The sequence below is a fragment of the Protobothrops mucrosquamatus genome, unplaced genomic scaffold, assembly GCF_001527695.2.
Source record: "Protobothrops mucrosquamatus isolate PMUCROS unplaced genomic scaffold, P.Mucros_1.0 scaffold647, whole genome shotgun sequence".
Classification (NCBI taxonomy): Eukaryota; Metazoa; Chordata; class Lepidosauria; order Squamata; family Viperidae; genus Protobothrops; species Protobothrops mucrosquamatus.
Window position 1 is genome coordinate 132348 of NW_015386936.1, and position 18667 is coordinate 151014.

Sequence of the window (18667 nt, forward strand, 5' to 3'; positions counted from 1 at the left end):
TTCCAATGTGCCTCCAAAGAGATTCTGCTCTGGGCTTGTATTACCTGACAGATTTACAAATCCTGTAAGTAACGTAAGTAATTCATAAAGGCTACTGATAAACAAATACAGTTGGGGAAAATGATAAATACATTCAATGCAAAGCAAATTAGGAAAGCTGCTTGCTTTCCTCTGATCTTTTTACAACTGTTTCAAAGCCAAGACTCATCAAATTACTTTATCACCAATACAAACCAGGGTTATTTTTTTACCGAATAATTCAGCTTTTCTTCAGTGCTAGGTTTTAGAAATTCTTAATACATGTGCATCTCTTTCCATTCCACCTCTATACTTGTTCACAAATTGTGATTATAAATGTCTGGGATGTTTTCTTTGGACTGCTTGTGCTTATCACATTTTCCTTGCCTGCTCACCTGTGCCAGGGTACCCAGTTCCCTCCTAACACATGGTTTATCCCCAAGGGTCTCATCAATTGTCTTGAGCAATGATGTCACTGGTCATGGCTGACATCTTGCACAGCAGCCATAGCTAAAAAGATGGACATTTAATCTTAGCATTGCTCAGGGAAATGGCTTAAGTAGCCACATCACAGCTTCTGAAAAGCTAATTAATTTCCTGCCAAAGCATGCTTTCTTACATTTGTACTAAAAAAAAAAATCCATGAAAAGTAAAGAGTTTCACCTCTGAATACTGTCATCATACATGTTTGAAGATCCAGCTGTACCAAAAAAGGAGTTTGGGTGTACATATACAATCCTCCCTTGGTCATATTGTCTAGCAAGTCCCAGGAAATGGGCCTTTTCTGCCATAGCACCTACTCTCTAAAACAGCATCCTTTTAGGGCAGGGTTCTTCAAACTTGGCCCTTTTATGATTTGTGGACTTCAACTCCCAGAATTCCTCAGCCAGGCACGCTGGCTGAGGAATTCTGGGAGTTGAAGTCCACAAGTCATAAAAGGGCCAAGTTTGAAGACCTCTGTTCTAGGCATTTGCAGCCCCCCCCCCCAAATTACTGGCCTTTAGAATAGCATTAAAATATGGCTCTTATGCAACCTTTGCGTAAGGTGTTTGGGGAAGTCAATCATTTGTTTTTATCAACATGGGGAAAAGACAGAATTGGCTGTTAACTGACTGACTTGGAAATTTGAAAAATAAATGTAGGAATTTCCTCTGTATTATTATAAACAGAGTCATTACAATTTCTTGAGACCTAATAAGAGCATCTGCTGGCTGCATGGTTTTTTTTTCCTTGAAAAGCATTACATTTGCTGTCCCATTTGCAATCAGGAGTAAATTTAATGACAAGCAGTTTAGACACAGCTTAAATAAATAAGTAAATAGCCCCATTTGAAATTTCATATGGTTTCAAAAACAGTTTGCTACTACTGTCAGGGAAGTCCAAAACAGAATCTCTCTAGAAATCTGTTACAATTATAATTTGGACAGCTGCAAACCTGAAGACACCTGGTTTGAAAAACCTGCGCTATATCATTTTCTGGAACTAATGCAATTGTCAAAACTGCTCTTATTTACTTTTTAAAACTTACTGTCTTCTGAACAGTTTACTCTGACAATTTGCTATGTCCATCTATGTAAATGAAATCCAAGCTCTTTCAGCAGGCCATGGGACAGTATGATATGTCACCCAGGGCTTAGTTCATTAGGATTTTATATTTAAGTGTTCCCCAAAGTGAGCAGTTAAAGTTGGTATTGCTATGGCTGATTTTTCTTCATTTCTTTGGTCTAAAATGCATTTAATATAGGATTATATGCTGCCTAGTGTTGTTGCCATGGCAATTGGGGCAGTTTATGCATTGATTGGTTTGGCCAATTAATAATTAAATCCTGGTTTGCTTCTAACAAGATCTGTAAGGCCTGACAATTTTAAAAAGTGGCACTTTGCTATAAGAGGAAACAAACCTTGGTGACAATTCTGTAAGTGATGAATGTCTCGATGGCAGTAACATAGCTTTCTGGATCATCAACCGTTATGAAAAGATCCTTTCCTTCTGGTTCATCCTCAAATTTGTAGTGATTTATCATTGAAGATGGAGATGTCGGCATCAAAGGACTGAATGAATTCACCTCCATAAGTGATGCATCCTGTGGAAATAAACAAGGCAATTGGGGAGAAAAGTCATCAGGGTTACCAAAAGATAACACCATAAAAGCTACATGGGACTGCTATAACATACAATTGATGAATCACAGTTTGTAAGGCAAAATACACAAGACTTGTATTTCATGCTCAGTCTGTTTTTTTTTTTTTAAATGAGTCACAGAAGACTAGTTACCATTAATGAATGTCATTCTGCTTTTCCGGGAGTTGACGGAAAAATGATATATACTGCGTCAGTTCTGGAATTTCAGCTTAAATAATAGATTTGCATTATATAGCTCCTTATTTGGTGAGAAAGAACAGTATCAATAGTACAATGTGTACATACTTACAATTATTTCTCTTAAAGAAGTAATTATATTAAGCATTACTGCTCCAGAATTGACTAGCATTTTCCCCCCCTCTCTATGTAACAATTCTTTCAGAGTTTTTAAAGACAGTTCCCTAGCATTTCACTTCATTGGCAAACAGATCTCACCCAGCTATTCTTTTCTTTTCTGGCTTGGAAAACAGGCTGCTCGCTTCTCAGGAAATCAGCCAAAGAGAGGTGGGAAGACATATCAATCAATCAATGAGCTACAGCAGCTTTTCTTGTCTTGGAAAATACACTTGAATTGGGATCTAAAACTTTCCCTGACCTCCAAAGTTCATCACATTTTTATTACACAATGCTAATTGTATCATACAATGCTAATGTGGTATGTATCTTTTCCTTGGAGGTTATGATACAAATTGTTCAGCAACTCAAAACAAAAACAATAATGGTGCTTCTTGAAATCACTGAATTGCTACAGAAGCCCTCATCTGCACTCAGTCTTGTAGAACAGAAGTGTAACACATGTACACTCTCTCCAATTTGGTGCTATCAAGACTCATGTATTTATTTGATTTTCATTCTGCCTTTATTATTGTCTATCAATAATTTAAGGCAGCAAACATAACTAATACTCTTTCTTCTTCCTGTTTTCCCCAGAACAACAACCCTGTGAGTGTTGGGCTGAGAAAGAGTGACTGGCCCCAAGTGACTCAGTCAATATTTCATGCCTACAGCAGGAGTAGAATTCATAGTCTCTTGGTTCCTAGATCAGCACCTTAAACCACACATCCAAGAACAGATAAACAGTATGAATGTTTTCTCAAGTTTTATTATGAATTACCTAGATTAACCGATTTAACTAATTTTAGCCAGGTTCATGAGCCCTACACACTATAATAATAATAATAAGGCTTAACCCAGAGGCAATTTTAATCATGTGATATTTAAAGAAGTACTTGGAATTATCATGCCCAATTTTCTGATCTTGAACTGTGATGCATTAGCTCATTCCTCTTGCACCATTTTCTCATCAAAATGCTGCTTGTTCTACCTCAATATCCCGTTCTAAAATACAAATAATCCCAGAGTTAAGAATGATCACATAGCACTCGTTCGAAGTTACACAATAAGCGCCCACAAGTGTTTACGAACAACTCCCAAAATTATGAATGTTGCAGCACCGCAGCAAGTTGTTCGCCCTTACGAATGACTGCAGAGGCTCTGCAACGTTCACTCTATTCTCCCTCACTCCCCAAACTGCTTCCCCTTCTCTTCCTGCCGTGCGGGACTCACTTACCTTGCAAAGATCTGTCTCCTCTCTGCAGCTGTTTCTTTGCCATTGAGAGTTGGCTTGGAAATGCTTTTTGCCCCAAGAATGGAAGTTTCTGGGGTACGTGATCTCATGCGAGTTCAGGCACCCATTCTCACCGCTAGGTGGTAAGTAGGTCAGGTGAGGGGGCTGGCTGGCTGGCTGGCTGGCTGAGGAGGGGGGAACCCAGGTGTGCTGTGCGTGCCGGCCTTTTTGTTTGAGGTCAGTCCTGCTGCTGCGCCTCTGCTTTCTTCAGCTTAGATGGAGCCAGGGCACCCAAACTGCTGGCAGCAGCGGGGGCCACCTGAGTGGCCATGATCTCTCCCCAGCCAGCCAGCCGCCCTGTCCAAAGTACCCCCTGCCTGGCCAGCTGATCAGCACAAAGCCTCACCGCTCTTCTTCTCCTCCCTGCTTAAGCAGCAGAGGGCTCCGCGGGACAACGAGGTCTCATTCCTCCCCTGGTGTGGCAAGCTCCAGCAGGCTGGATGCAGGTGCGAGGGGCCTGGCCCCGTGGTGCCTTCTTGCTCATTTGAAGGCTTCCTTACTGCCCAGCAAAGCCAGCACATGCGAGCAAGCACCGCACCCGGGCCATGGGCGGCATTGGTTCCTGCGCTTGGCTGACTCTGATTCCATGGCGACCCTCCCAGCTCCAGCACAGGGTGGATTGATGAAGGAGCTCTATCCGCAGCAGATTTTAGTGGGCAGGGAGCATCTCTACCACAGAGGTGGCGGAAAGGAGTTCAGAGGGGAGCAGGAGACAGGCTGTGTTTTCTTTTCGCACCGAGAATGGAAGTTTCTGGGGTCTGTGATCTTGCGCGAGTTCAGGCACCTGTTCTCTGCTAAAGCATTTCCAAGCCAACTCTCCCTCAAAGGCATAGCAGCACAGAGGAGACAGATCTTTGCAAGGTAAGTAAGTCTGGCATGGCCGGGAGGAGGAAACATGAGGTATCTTAGTGGGCTGGGGAGGCCTTGGGGGCCTGTTCCATCACTAAGCCCCCAAGGTCTTCTTCACCCTACCTCATGTGCACTTAATGAACCGTGCATCCGATTAGCGAATGCATGGACGAAAGCAGAGAGTGATCACGATCAAGGTACGTGAATCACTCCTATGAACTGTAGAGTTACGAATGGAATGGGCAGGCTCCATTACATCCGTAACTCGAGGACCTACTCGTATGTACAATATTATAGATTAACTTTCCTCATTCTAGGAGGAATTGACTTTCGAAGAATATATGGTGCAAAGTGCAACTGAATGGGGTCCAATGATTATCAGCCTCTGTCTAAGAAAGCTTATATTTTAGTAGCTCAATAGAAATGCTAAGTAAAATATGCATTTTTTTACAAACAATTCAAGAATTCGACAACAGATACTACTGTAATTTGTATTTCAGCAGCTGATAGCTCTACTAAAGATGTTAATTCAAACATTACCGGTAGTCCTTGACTTACAACTATTCATTTAGCGATCATTCAAAGTCATAATGGCACTGAAAAAAGTGACTTGTGGATTTGGTTCTCATGCTTACAACATCACAGCATTTCCAGAGTCACCTGATCAAAATTTGGACACTTGGCAATTGGATTTCATTTAGGATGGTTACAGCATCCTGGGTCATATATGAATCACTCTCTGCAACCTTCCTAGTCAGCTTCTGATAGATAAATTTAAAAGGGAACTTGGATTTGGTTAATGGCCACACGATTCACTTAACAACCACAGTGATTAGCTTAAGAACTGTGGCAAAAAAGGTGTGGCTCACTTAACAACAATCTTGCTTAGCAAATTCTAGTCTTTACTGTGGTCATAAGTCAAGGGTAAGATGTAGCTGGTCACAAGGAATGTCTTTGCTATGGCACAACTGTTCTGTCACAGAAGACTTCAAAGACAATATATCTATTAGATATAATTTTATCCTTTGGAATAGTGTTTTTTTTTCTCTACAAGATCAGAATAATTTTTTATTATATATTGTCTTCCTGATTATGGAGATTAGAGAGAAAGTTTTTATTATGAAGACTGGAAATTTTCCTCTACAGAAACCAAAGGAGAGCAACAAAGACAAAAAAGAAAAAATATAGCCCGTCTACTAAAACCACAGAGAATTTTAAGGAAAAGTATAAGAAACCTGAAGTGAAGTTGAAGGAGGAAAAAAATAAAAATAAAGGTGATGGTACAAAATCTGTGCAGATCTGTCAAGTTCAATTTTCTTCTTTCTCCATTTTTCTGACCTTATGTTAAGTTTTCTGACCCTTTCTCTTACAGCTTGTTCCTGATGAATGCTCTTCCTTCTGAAATCCTTTCTCTTTTATTATATTTGAGCACCTTCTTACTTCACATCTATTCACTTTAGCTTTCTCTCTCTCTCTCTATCGATTGGCTTTCGTTTGTACTTTCCATCCCCCCCGTCTCTTCCACAATGTGTCTTCCACTGCTGATTGTAATCCTGCAGACAAACCTAGTTTAATTTTTTTTTTGAAGCTGAGGTATGTTGGAGAGAGACTGGCAAAGCCAGGGGGTGAAGTCAAGCAAGGAATTAGCCTGGAATCCCTACACGGGCATGAGAGAGCAAATTCCAATTCCCCCTTTAGTGCTGTTGAACCTTAATTAGCCTTACCTGGGTGCAAACTGTCAGTCTGAGAACATTCCTGTGTATAGGCTTGAGCAATAAACAAGCTAATTGGACTCTTCACTTGAGGTCCTGGTTGTTCATGCCTGACAGAGTGACTTCAATAATAATTTAAAGCATTTTTCTCTCATTAGTCATTTGTCCCAGTTAAACCCATTCATCTCTATGCAAAACTATTGCATAACATGGAAAACAAAGTCATGGACAGGTTACCTTAAGGAATGTTTTTTTTTTGTAACTAAGTAACCCCTCTCTTCTCACATCAGTCAGTTGGTACACAAATTAGCTCTTTCTCTTCAGTGCCAATTCTGTCAGAATAATTACAGATTATTAGGTTTATGTGTTCCAAATCCAAAAACAAAACTGTAATGAATATCTAATCAATATAATCTATTGACTTTTTTTGAGATTTATGCCTTAAAGGCAACAGATAATGAGCAGTTGACAATTTATGGGGAAGGTAGCACAAAGGGTATTTAAAGCTAACATACAAAGCAATCAAATAAGTAGTAGTGGTGTAGTGTGTTTAGCACATCATGCTATTCACTAAGAGAAACGTAAGGTGCTCAGAGACCAGCAGGGGATATAGGGCAAGTGTTCATGAAGTGAACTGTTCTACACAGTGTTTAGCTATAGGACTGGGGTGTCAAACTCAATTTCATTGAGGGCCGCATCAGCATTGTGGTGCCCTTGGGGGGGCAGGTTGGCATGGTCCACTGGATGGGTATGGCTGCGGTGGTCACGGCTGACTGGGTGGCATCACCGGGGTGGGCGTGGCTACCTTGACATTGATCTTGGGGGAGATGCCTGTGGGGGCCGGGCAGGGTTGGGGGAGATCCAGGGGTTCTCTGGTGGGTGGGGCTGTGGGCAGGATGCTCGTCCTGTGGGGTGAGGCAAGGCAGGGGGCAGGGCGGGGGTGCCATTGCCACGTGCAAGACAAGGTGAGGCAGAGGCCAGGGCAGCTGCTGCCTGACACCACCGGCCCCCACACAGAGGCCAGCAAATGCATGGAACCCCTCGACTGGCACACTATGGGGCTCCGTAGCCCATTGTGAATACCAGGCCAGCCCTCCAGCAGGTGGAGAAGGGGAGGCACGTGATGCAGACCGACAGATGTGCCTACTCCATCCCATCTGTTTTTGCTTGCGGTTGGAGAGCAGGTCACTGCTAGTCATCTCCTTTGCCCATTTGCAGATCTTGCCCTTGACCCGCACAAGGAGCCTGTTCCCTTCGCGCACCTGACGCACCTTTGCCCCGCCTCGGGCTGCCGCCAGCAGCTTGTATAGGTCCATTCGCTGCACGAAGGAGGTGAAGCTGCTGGCTAGGAAGCTCGAATAGAGATGGTAGAACATGCCCACGCCCAGCAAGCAAAAGGCCACCCCAAGTGGGGAAAGCTGGATCCCCATCGGCACAATGGGCGCCTAGTCCCAACCAGGATTGCGTGCCTCCCCCCTATCTCTGCTGGGGCTGGGTGGCCATGGTGCCAATGGGGATCCGGCTTTCCCCGCTTGGGGTGGCCTTTTCTCTGCTGGCCCTGGCCATGCTCTACCACCTCTACTCGGGGCTTACTAGCCGACCACTTTGCCTCCTTCAGGCTAGGCGTGCCTGCAGCTCTGGGCAGCAGCCTAATGGACCTGTGCAAGCGGCTGCAGAGGGTACTGAGGTGTGCAAGGAGAATGCACTCCACCCATGAGGAGGCTGAGATGACCAGTGGCGACCTGCTCTCCAACCAAAACGAGATGGAACGGCGGTCCGAATCAGATGTCCCCTCGACTCCACGTGCTGCTGGTGCGGCTGCAGCGCTGCTGCTGGAGGTCCGAGCCAGTATTCACAGCAGGCTACATAGCCCTTGTTGTCAGATCCTGTCATCCCCCATGTGCTCACCACCTCCTATGCGCACCTTGGGGGCCTCCGGACTGGGCGGAGCCGGGGCCAGGGCGGTGGGGCCAGTCCCTCACCGTCTCCGGGGCATTCCTGCAGGTCAAATATTGGCCAATCGCAGGCCGGATCTGTATTTGACATGTCTGCTATAGGAGATACACAGAGAGAATCGGAGAGACTCTTTCCACCACAAAGAAAGCTAGCATTTGGGAGGCTGCTTGCCACTGGAAAGAGGGCAGGAAATGTGTTATATGGGTCTCACTAGTTAAGGTTCAACGGCAGTCAAAAGGTACCTTTTGCAGAGATACCAATTCACTTGGGACTAAAAATAGCCCATCTCTGCACTGTAAAGATAATGCAATGAGAAAAGAATTGATTTGCAGCTCGAGCACAGAGTTCATGAAGATCAGGGTTAGATGGCTTCTCAAATAGTTGGTAGGGAAAGAAAAGTAGGCACTCCTTACTAGTAACTGGTTTGTCAATGCTGTTTAGTTGGGTTTGGCCAGGATGCTCTTTGGCTCCTGAAACACCAGTTCTCTAGAGTTGGGGACTCAAGACTAGTTTAAAGGGTTCAAAGTAATAAACCAATTCTCTGATTCTGGATGAAACTGGTTGACTAGGAAAATCCAGGCCAGTAGATTTCCATCAGAGACCCAGGAAAAGTGGGTTTCCAATGTCTAGGGAGGAAATGTACATTCCTGTAAGATCTAGCAATCTTCTTAGAGCAGCACTGCAAATCCAACTCAGTGGATGATCCTTCTCTTGTTTGAGGAGGATACTGGCTGATTCAAGTCCTCTTCATGGGGTGAACTTTACATGGATTCAGATAACACAAAGAGGTTTCTCTCTGAGATCAACCAAAGGCTGGCAAAGGAAAGGAAATATCAGCTGTCCTTTCTGCATTTCTCCTGAGTGACTTCAGATACTCATGGAGATAAAAACAGGGGGAGAGCAGCAGAGTTAAAAGTATTGCTAGTACAGATGGTCCTACTTGAAAAAAAAATAGACCAAAGATATGGCCAATGTTAAGGAAAATGAGACACAATAAAATAAAAAAGGGTTGGAGTGAGGGTTGAGCCAATGATTGGATTGAGTTAATGCTTCCCCCCCCCCTTGGGGCTAAACAAAAGAAATTCCAGAAAGCTGATGATCTTAAATTTTCTAAATTCTTCTTGATTATCAAAACACGCTCTAAGGAAAAGTAACTGAAAAGCAGTTGCTTACTGGTTTGATTAATAGAAAGAATGGCTCAGGGCTCTGACATTATCTTATACAGATAACATTTTGCTACATGTATGCTATTCCACTAAAACCCATTAATCAGTGAGGCAAACAGAAAGAATTGAGTGGAAAGGTCATCCTTGGGACCTTTTTAATATAAATTTTATTCCCTGTCACTACTAAAATTTCCGGGGCCCTTTTCCTAACTGGATATCTCTGTCTGACTAGTGTTCTGCAGAATAGAATGGATATTTTGCAATCAGTGTCTTAGACCTCTTGGCTTACAAATTTAGTATTCAGCAACAACCGAGGATAAAATATAGAAGGCTCTATGTTGGGCATATGAGGGAAATACTGGAGGGAGAAATGAGGAATCATGGGTCTTTGTTATTCTAAAATCACAATTGGGATAAGTTCTTCTTTTAGCAGCCCTGAAAGTCTTGAAAGCAGCATCTTGAACTGTCTGGCAGCACCTTATAACTTTCCAGAGAAGCATTGTTTCTCGGACCTTCCTTAAATTAATTCAGAATCCATAGTAGACTCATGTAATTATTTCTTCAACGCCAATAACACTGAACCTGCTTAGATCACACCTGACTGTTGTTTACCTACACTTCATCATTATTACTTACATAACTTTATCTCAAGCCACACTCACAGAGCTGTGAGTGACGAGCCGTGGTGGCGCAGTGGTTAGAATGCAGTATCGCAGGCTAATTCTGCCGACTGCCAGCAGTTCGATTCTCACCAGCTCAAGGTTGATTCAGCCTCCCATCCTTCCGAGGTTGGTAAAATGAGGACCCAAATTGTTGACTCTGTAAACTGCTCAGAGAGGGCTGTAAAGTACTCTAAAGCGATATATGTCTAAGTGCTATTGCTATTGTTATGTTATTGTATTTTGATATCTTTCAGATGAGTGATTAAGACTGAAAGAATGTGGATTGTCTAAGTGGCAGAAATGAGGCATGAACTGGGATCTGATCTTCTTATAAATTGCACCCCTACATGACACTAGCTTCCAGGAGGTCATTAGGCTAATTCCCTTGAACCGATTTCAAAGAAGGTAATTTGATGCAACTAAAAACATATTTTTTCCTTAGATTCAGTACAGAAAGGATCTAAGAATATGACTCTCAACTTTCACGCACAACAGGAACGAGAGATGCCCCACGTTATCACCTTCTAAGTCTCCATTCAAAGTTTTTCTGCTCCAGGGGCATCTTTATGCCACACAGCCAAGAATTTTCTAAAATGTATGTACTTTGAGTTTATATTTTGAGTAATAATCTGGATTATTAAACTTGACAGTTTTAAGATTCTCATTTTTCACTACTTAGAGAGCTGTTTTATTTCCACTGAGCAAGCAGCAAGGAATGATATATGAAGTCAATTTATTTCCAGGTATTTCTGTCCTAAGAAAATAATGTTTTGGTTAGGCAGCAAACTTTGCAGATGAATACATGGAGCACTATGACAACAAGGGAATTTCCTTCCTATTAATATTGATTTTGCAGGAACACTTCTATTAATGTTTGCAAAATCCAGAGACAACAATAAGCTGTCTTTAAAATGAACGATACAAGCATCTGAAGAGGTATTTCAAGGCTTTGTTGTCTAAAATGTTTGGAGTCAGTGAAGTAAGCAAGCTGTGATCATGAAGGCTTGGAACTGAACACTCAGATGATTGGCGAGCTGGCAAACTGATCTGGAGAAAGTGTACGTACTTAACTGTAAAATAAGCTGAAAAGCTTTAAATGAAGGCGAATCTTGGACTGTGGTGATTTAATATATAAATTCCAAATGCCTGCATAAATCATTACAAGCTGAAGCATTTACTTTCCTGTCTCTATTGTCTCTATGAGGAAAAAAAAATGAAATGCCTCATTCCAGGACTCACCCTTCACTACATGTAAAATAAAATCATTCCTGAAGCTAAATTTGAATATCAGAAAATGGAGAATATTTGTGATTCATATTTTTCCTTGTTCTTAACTTTCCTTTTCTACCAAAATTCCCAATGACACTTTGCAAAACACTAAATGGTGTTCTGTTTCTATATCCCTACCAGAAAAGAAATTTTAGTGGGTAAACAAATAGTAGGTAAAATTCTTGTTGGGGTTATTACTGCTATTATTAGTAGTATTTTGCTTTTCTGAATCAGTCGTAGTGGGTTGTTGGGCCTACCTGATCACTGTTGATCTCAGAAAACTATGCAAGATGGGATTTGGTTACTGAGTGGTGTCAAACTGGCAGCCCACGGGCCGGATGTGTCACAAGCAGGCCATGCCCACCCTGGCTTTGCAAAGGCAAAAAACGTCATGATACATCATGTGATGCGATCGAGTTTGACACCCGTGCTCTAGACTATAAGAAAGGGAAGGGAATTGCAAATCACCTCCATACTGTTGTCAAGAAAACACTGTGGATGTGTTTATATAGTCATCAGAAATCACACCTGACTTTCACATTTTTCCTTCCTGAAAGAGCACGAAGTTCTTTATGAAATAGTAAACCCAAACAATCAATAACAGAACCTCCTGCGGTAAAACATTAACAACAATAAATTCAGCACCCTTGTTCTCAATTCACTTCCCTGCATTAAATAACCTCCTCCCAGACTGGTGACTGGACAGTTTTTTTAGGAGGTGTTTGCACTTTTTTTTTCTAAACAAACTTTATAAAAAGAGAAAACAAAAAGATTCACCACAGCTATCCATGATTTGGTACTACATGCTGCAATATTTAAACAAAATCTTCATTTTGCTTAGGATCTACAGTTTTTCTACATCGGTTTTTCTAGATCAATCTAAAGTTATCAAACTTTAGTAATAATTTGTTACTGGAACTTTGCACTTTGATATGGCCCAAGGGCTAATCAATAAAGATTTATTATTATTAGATCAATCTGTTTCCAAACAAAGAAGACAGATTTCAAAAGGCACCAATCCAAGGTGGAGTTCTTGGATGTAATCTCTGGGCTTTCATAGCTGTTTGGGTGACAACACTGAACAGGTTCCATCTCCTGCTATATATTAATTTTCCAGTTCTGCTGAGATTTTACTGGATTAACAAGTTCTTTGCTGCACTCTTCATATGGTGTGAGTCATGAATAGAAAAGTTGATTATAAAGATTTATATGGCCACTCATCTTAAGCAACATTAAGCAATAACACACAGTCGCTTTATCAGTGAGGTGGGCAGCATATACATATAGCAAAAACAAACATATGTTAATACTTTCTTATGCACATTAATAATACAGGTAATTTCACAGGAGATGCAATATGTTGACCTGCAGATATTTTGGATTTCAGTGCCCTTTAGGCCAATATTGCAAAATTTTGCAATGGAACTTTGCTACCTATCTTTCCAAGCCATATAAATATATTTGAGATATAGTGATCTCCTCTAAGTCTCCAGGAATAATTTGTACAACATACTGCATTAGGCTTAAATGAAAGTGAGATTGGGTAATTTGTACTTCAACAATGTTGTGTGACTGTCTTCAGTTCAAACTTGGCAGAAGTCCGGCTAGATAAAGATCTTTACTACATATTAGAAAAAGGTCACTTGAAGCAATTGATCGCCCTGTGTCAACATGAGAATATGGTCCCCTCTTAAATCCTCTGCAGTTTCAATCTGACACTTCTTTTTCCACTTTGCCATAGCTTATAGATACCTAGGTGTTGACACAACAAACATTTATGCACTGGAAATAGTAATAAATTTGGGTAAGATGATGAGAAGTTGGCAATGGAAAAGAGAATAGGCAAGGGAGAATAGGTCAGGTTATCCCTTCGTACCAACCCATCTTTCTCAGACAGAACAAACGTTATCCCACTTATCATGTCAAAGTCCAATCAAGAAATATTTGCCAAATATCTAAGATTAAACAACCTTAAATATAGTACCTCCAAGTATAAAAACATTCACTTTTAGTGTTTACTAGAGAAACATGGGGGGGGGAATGAAGATGATCCTATAAAAAATGGAAATATTTCCTGATTAACTGGGTTTATTTTTAAACATTAGGAAATGTACAAATCATAAATGATTCATTAATGTCTCTTAGGCTCATATTCAATAGCAAATCTAGTACTTATCTCTAAGATGCTGACATTTAGATTTTTCGTTCCATAAATTTCTGTCATACACATAACTGAGCACAGTGTTTCAAAAATGAAAAATGTCTGTTTTCTTATACAGCTATGAATGATATTTCCCTTATTTTTTAGGAAAGCACATTAGGGTTTAATATTTGCCCTGATGAACATCTAACTTCAAACCAGTAACCAGAACAATGTTATAGCATAGAAAAGTTTTACATTACAGATCTATTATGGAAATAATTCATCTTTGATGCATTCAAGATTATAGGGATGATATGGATATGGGAAGTATAACAACTGGACCAAACATCACTATGGAGGAGGTTGAACATGCAATAAAAATAGCAAAAACAAGAAAAGCCACAGGACTGATGATATCCCAGTAGAAATTTTAAAACTGCTGGAATACAATGGGAAGAATTTTTTACTGCAGCTCTTTAATCGAATATATGAAACAGAAAAGATACCAAATGATTGGCTAAAATCAACCTTTGTGACAATCCCCCAAAAAATAAATGCAAAGAAGTGTACCGAATAGAAAACAATAAGCTTAATGAGTCATGCCCTGAAAATATTCCTGAGAATAATTCACAGAAGATTATACAATAAAATTGAGGAGCATCTAGGTAACACACAATTTGGTTTCAGAAACAATCTTGGTACACGAGATACACTATTCAGCATTCAAGTTCTTGTACATTGTTGTAGAGATATCAATCAGTGTTTACATGTGCTTCATTGATTTTGAAAAAGCATTTGATAAAATAAGACACAACAATCTATTAGAAATCCTGAAACAAGTGGGACTAGATGACAAAGACATCCAAATTATAACGAATCTATATTGGCATCAGGTAGCAAATGTGAGACTAGGCCAAAAATACTCAGCTGATGCAGAAATACGAAGAGGGGTCAGACAGGGATGTATTCTGTCTCCACTGTTGTTCAATATCTACTCTGAGTCAATCTTCAATGAGGCACTAGAGAACATTGATGCTGGCATCAAAGTAAACGGTGTTTGGATCAACAATTTAAGATATACTGATGATACAGTTCTGCTTGTCAGTAAGCATGAAGACCTTCAGCTCCTCATCAAGAGTCACAGAAATATCTGAAAAATATGGCTTGAAGCTTAACACCTCGAAAACCAAGATCATGGTCGTCAGCAAACAACCCGTTAATTTACCACCAATAAATTCGGAAGGAATACCATTAGAAAAAGTTGAAAGGATCACGCACCTGAAAGCTTGGACATGACCATTGAAGTAAAGACAAGGATAGAGAAAGCTCGAACAGCATTCTTCAAAATGAAAAAGGTCTTCTGCAGTCACGACGTAAGCCTAAGTTTGAAAATCATGCTTGTCAGATGTTATATTTTTTCTATCCTGCTCTATGGAGTAGAGAGTTGGTCTCTGACAGAAGGCCACCTGAAGAGACTAGAAGCATTTGAAATGTGGATTTACAGGCGGCTGTTACGTATAAGCTGGGTTGACAAGATCAGAAATGAGGAGGTGATAAGCCGCCTGGGAAAGCCAAGGGAAATCATCAAAACAATTAAAAAATGAAAGTTAAAATATTTCGGACATGTGATGCGACACCCAGAAAAATATGGCATACTCCATTTAATCCTCCAGGGAAAGATTGAAGGCAAATGAGGTCCAGGCAGAAGAAGAACATCATGGCTTCAAAATCTAAGGGACTGGTTTGGACAAAACTCAGCAGCACTTTTTCGTGCGGCTGCTGATAAAAATAGGATCGCCAACATGATCGCCAACGTCCGATAATGGATATGGCACAAGAAGAAGAAGAAGAAAACATAGATGAGTTATACTATAAATGAGAAGTAACTTTTCTAGAGAAGGCTCTAATTCTGGAAAAGTTGAAAGTAAGAGAAAAAGATAATGACAGCAAAAAGGTGGATAGACTCAGTTACAAAGGTAATAGATGCAACATTGGAAGACCAGGTTAAAGGCATATTGTCATGGAGAAAATCTATCTATATGGTCATGAAGAGTTGACACCAACTGAACGGCACCTGTACATAGTCAACCACTGAGATTTAAGAACTTGTTACTACAACTGTTTTTCTCCCTGCAAGTGGGCAAAAGGTTACTCATGGAGACAATAGATCTTCTGAAGGTTTGTAACATCTCATCTGCTCATCCTTGACATTCTCTAGAGGTGCAGGATAGACAGCCATATTGAGTTCATCTGCTTCCCTGAGAGAGGCTGTATGGGTGTAAAGCAAAGGTCTCCAACCTTTTGGCCACCAGGGGCCGGTTCCATGGAGAGAGGTTTTTCCGCGGACTGGAGGGTGTGTGGTTTTGTGTGCTGCCTGCATCCTGCAGATGGGGCTTTGCTTGTTTGTGCGGCCCAGTTGCTGGCATGCTGCGGCCCGGTACTGGTCCACGGACCGGGAGTTGTGTAAAGTACACAACATACCATGACAAAAGATTTGAAGACCTTTAGCCAGGTGGCACAACTCACAGAATTCAACCCCAGATAGAGACAACATAGTGTGTTTCACCTGTTTGACTACTTTGCTCACACTTCTGCTAATGCAATGTATCAGCCACACGGAAAGCACCTGTATCAACTTGCCTGATTTTTCAATCGATAAGGAGATTTATGAAAAAACACCAGAGAAGAAAGAAGCCAATTCTTTTTGGTAGCAGAGAGAACATTTAGTAGCAGAACTAGAGAGTTATTTAAGTTGCGTGATCAGTTCAATTATGACCTTTCACTGAGGTCTTTGATCTCCTAATAATCAGCTGCAGCATGCTAACCACTTTGAGAGAAAGAGACTGAACTGGTCCTTTATTCCTTCTCCTTCCAAGTAATGTAACTAGTGCAATGCAAAAATAAATAAATAAATAAATCCCCAAGCCCTGATTTTTTTCCCCAACTAGTTTTCAGTCAGTTTGATGAAAGAGAATTTGCTTTTGAAATTGTTTCAGAAGAGAAGAAAATTCAAAGATACATGGCCTGCACTTATCTGATGACTAAGTAGCCAAGGAGTGTTTGTGAAAGCCCTGTTTTTCATGATACAATTATCTCTTCATATGTTTGCACCCTTTCTGGTTCCTAAACCTCTCATTAAATCCCAAGGGAAAGCATGAGAAAAGAACTCTTTCTGTGTACCCCCTCCCTTCTCCCAGATTGGAAATGAAAGACACTCAGAAAGGTTTCAGAGGGATATATGGCAAAATAATGATATAGTAAACCCATCCCTACTGTAAGCATAAAGTTCAAAACCATCACAAAGAGAAATCTGAAAGAAATTCTGAAGCGCTCAAGGTAGTAAAACAGGAACCTCTTTTCTCAGAAGAAAAGTTTTGAAAAAGTCCCTTTCAGTACAGGATTAGTAGGTGTACTGATGAGTGGCTTTAAGGTTTCTGAGATATCCCCCTTAAAAAGTAGGGTGGAGGCAAAAGCTCCTGCAATCTTGGCAAAGACAAACCTCCCTTAAGTCTCCTCAATTCCAGTGCTGGCAATGATTCATAGTTGGCCTATCTTGCAAATGTTCCATCAGCAGGACAAAGAGCAAATTTGATTTCATTGCCTTTGGCTTCAGAACAGGCAAAATCAGCCAGCGAATACTTCTGTCTCTCCTAAAGAGAGAAGGCATTTTTTTTTGTTATGTCAACTTTCATTTCAAAACAAACCATACCCTCCCAGAGAGTTGTTCCTACAACAAAGATTTTTGCAATGTCAGATATTTGTTCCATGATGTATTCTCTGTGCATGGAAGAATGGCCAGTGGTGACCACAGATTATGTCTTGCTAAGTGAGACAAATAGTAATTTGTGAAGCCCGTCTTTTCTGGCATAAGAGCAACAGTGAAGGACAAATCTGGATCAAATTCCTGAGCACTGCCAGAACTACACAGCCAAAGGCAAGACTCAAAATCTCTCTCCCTATTTATACTGTGTGCCTCATTACAAAGGTAATCTTGTTCTCAGAAAAAGCAAAAAGGGACATTACTACCCACAGTAACAGTCTCTAAATGCTCAGCTCAACCCATGAACCCACAGGATACTTCATCATTCCCAGACCCTCTCTCTAATCTGCTAAACCTGGAAACACAGCATCAAGATACTACAGCGGCCTATGCTGAGTGTGGCCAAATATTATTCCACTGCAGCAGCAAACACATGAAATGAGGCCCATATCCAGGGCAGACCTTTGGCAGAAATCATCCTTTAGGTTTGGATCACTGAAATGCAGCTTGCTGCCCTTTACATGTGGTGGATTCCAGTCCCCATTATCCCCCGTCAAAATGGTGGTACTTGTCGAGAGCAATGGGAAGTGTAGTCTTGACAGAACGCCTTTACCTTATGGAAAACCCTTTGGGTTCTTAATTTTTTGTAGGTTGCACAAACAATATCCTGATAGGGGAAAGAGATTCTTAGAGAGGGACACCCCCTTATCCCAAAGGCCTTCCAACTTGTCCTGCTTCTTCAGAGCAACTTGGAAGCACTTTATGCAGCCACAGACCCCATGCCAGGGCTCGGCTGCCCACTATCTATCCCATCCTCCTGCTTGCTACCCAATTAAAGAGGTTTCCTCCGAGGGCTTGTCAGGGCAGGCGCTCCGAGCCGTGTTTTGCAAACTTCTGGCCCGGGACAACTTCCCCGCTCGAAAGCCAGTCAGGGCAGAGTCCTTTCCCTTTCCTAGCTTTGGATGTGGCCGCACCAGTACAACCGGGACAAGCGAAAGCGAGTTTAGCGCAGCTGGAGACTAAAGGGCGGGGCGTGGGGAAGCTGCAGGACTCCCGAGTCTCCCGGGGTTCGTGTGAACGGAGGGAAGGCAGGGGAGCGAGAGGCGTTGCACCTTCGTACGGGGAAGGGAATCTGCCCTTACCCCCCTTCCCCAAAGCGCCCCACGGGGAAAGCGGCGGGGCTGGCAGGCTCTCTGGGAGCAGCCGGCACAGGCTCCCCGTGCCTGCCTGTACCTTGCTGAACACTTCCAGATCCTCGTCGTCGTCGAACTCCAGCAGCTCCGGGGAAGAGGGCGGCAGTAGCGGCCGCGCTGAGTCCGCGAGGGGCGCTGGCGGCTCGGCGCAGGCCGGGGCTGCAGTGGC

General features: G+C 41.8%; 1 protein-coding gene across 2 annotated transcripts in view; it reads right to left on the minus strand.

The window, feature by feature from the left end:
• The window catches only part of SNX7 (sorting nexin 7), a 50564-nt gene extending 31948 nt beyond the window's left edge, over positions 1-18616 (minus strand). Inside the window, exons 1-2 of one of the 2 annotated variants that reach the window (XM_015817870.1) lie at positions 18539-18616; positions 1920-2102 (exon numbers count right to left, since the gene is read on the minus strand). In XM_015817870.1, coding sequence (XP_015673356.1) covers positions 1920-2090 — 171 coding nt within the window. In that variant the 5' untranslated portion in view covers positions 2091-2102; positions 18539-18616. Of the gene's footprint in view, positions 1-1919; positions 2103-6361; positions 6400-18538 lie in introns of those variants that run through there. The other variant, XM_015817871.1, reaches the window with a different exon arrangement.
• Positions 18617-18667: the final 51 nt, after the last annotated feature.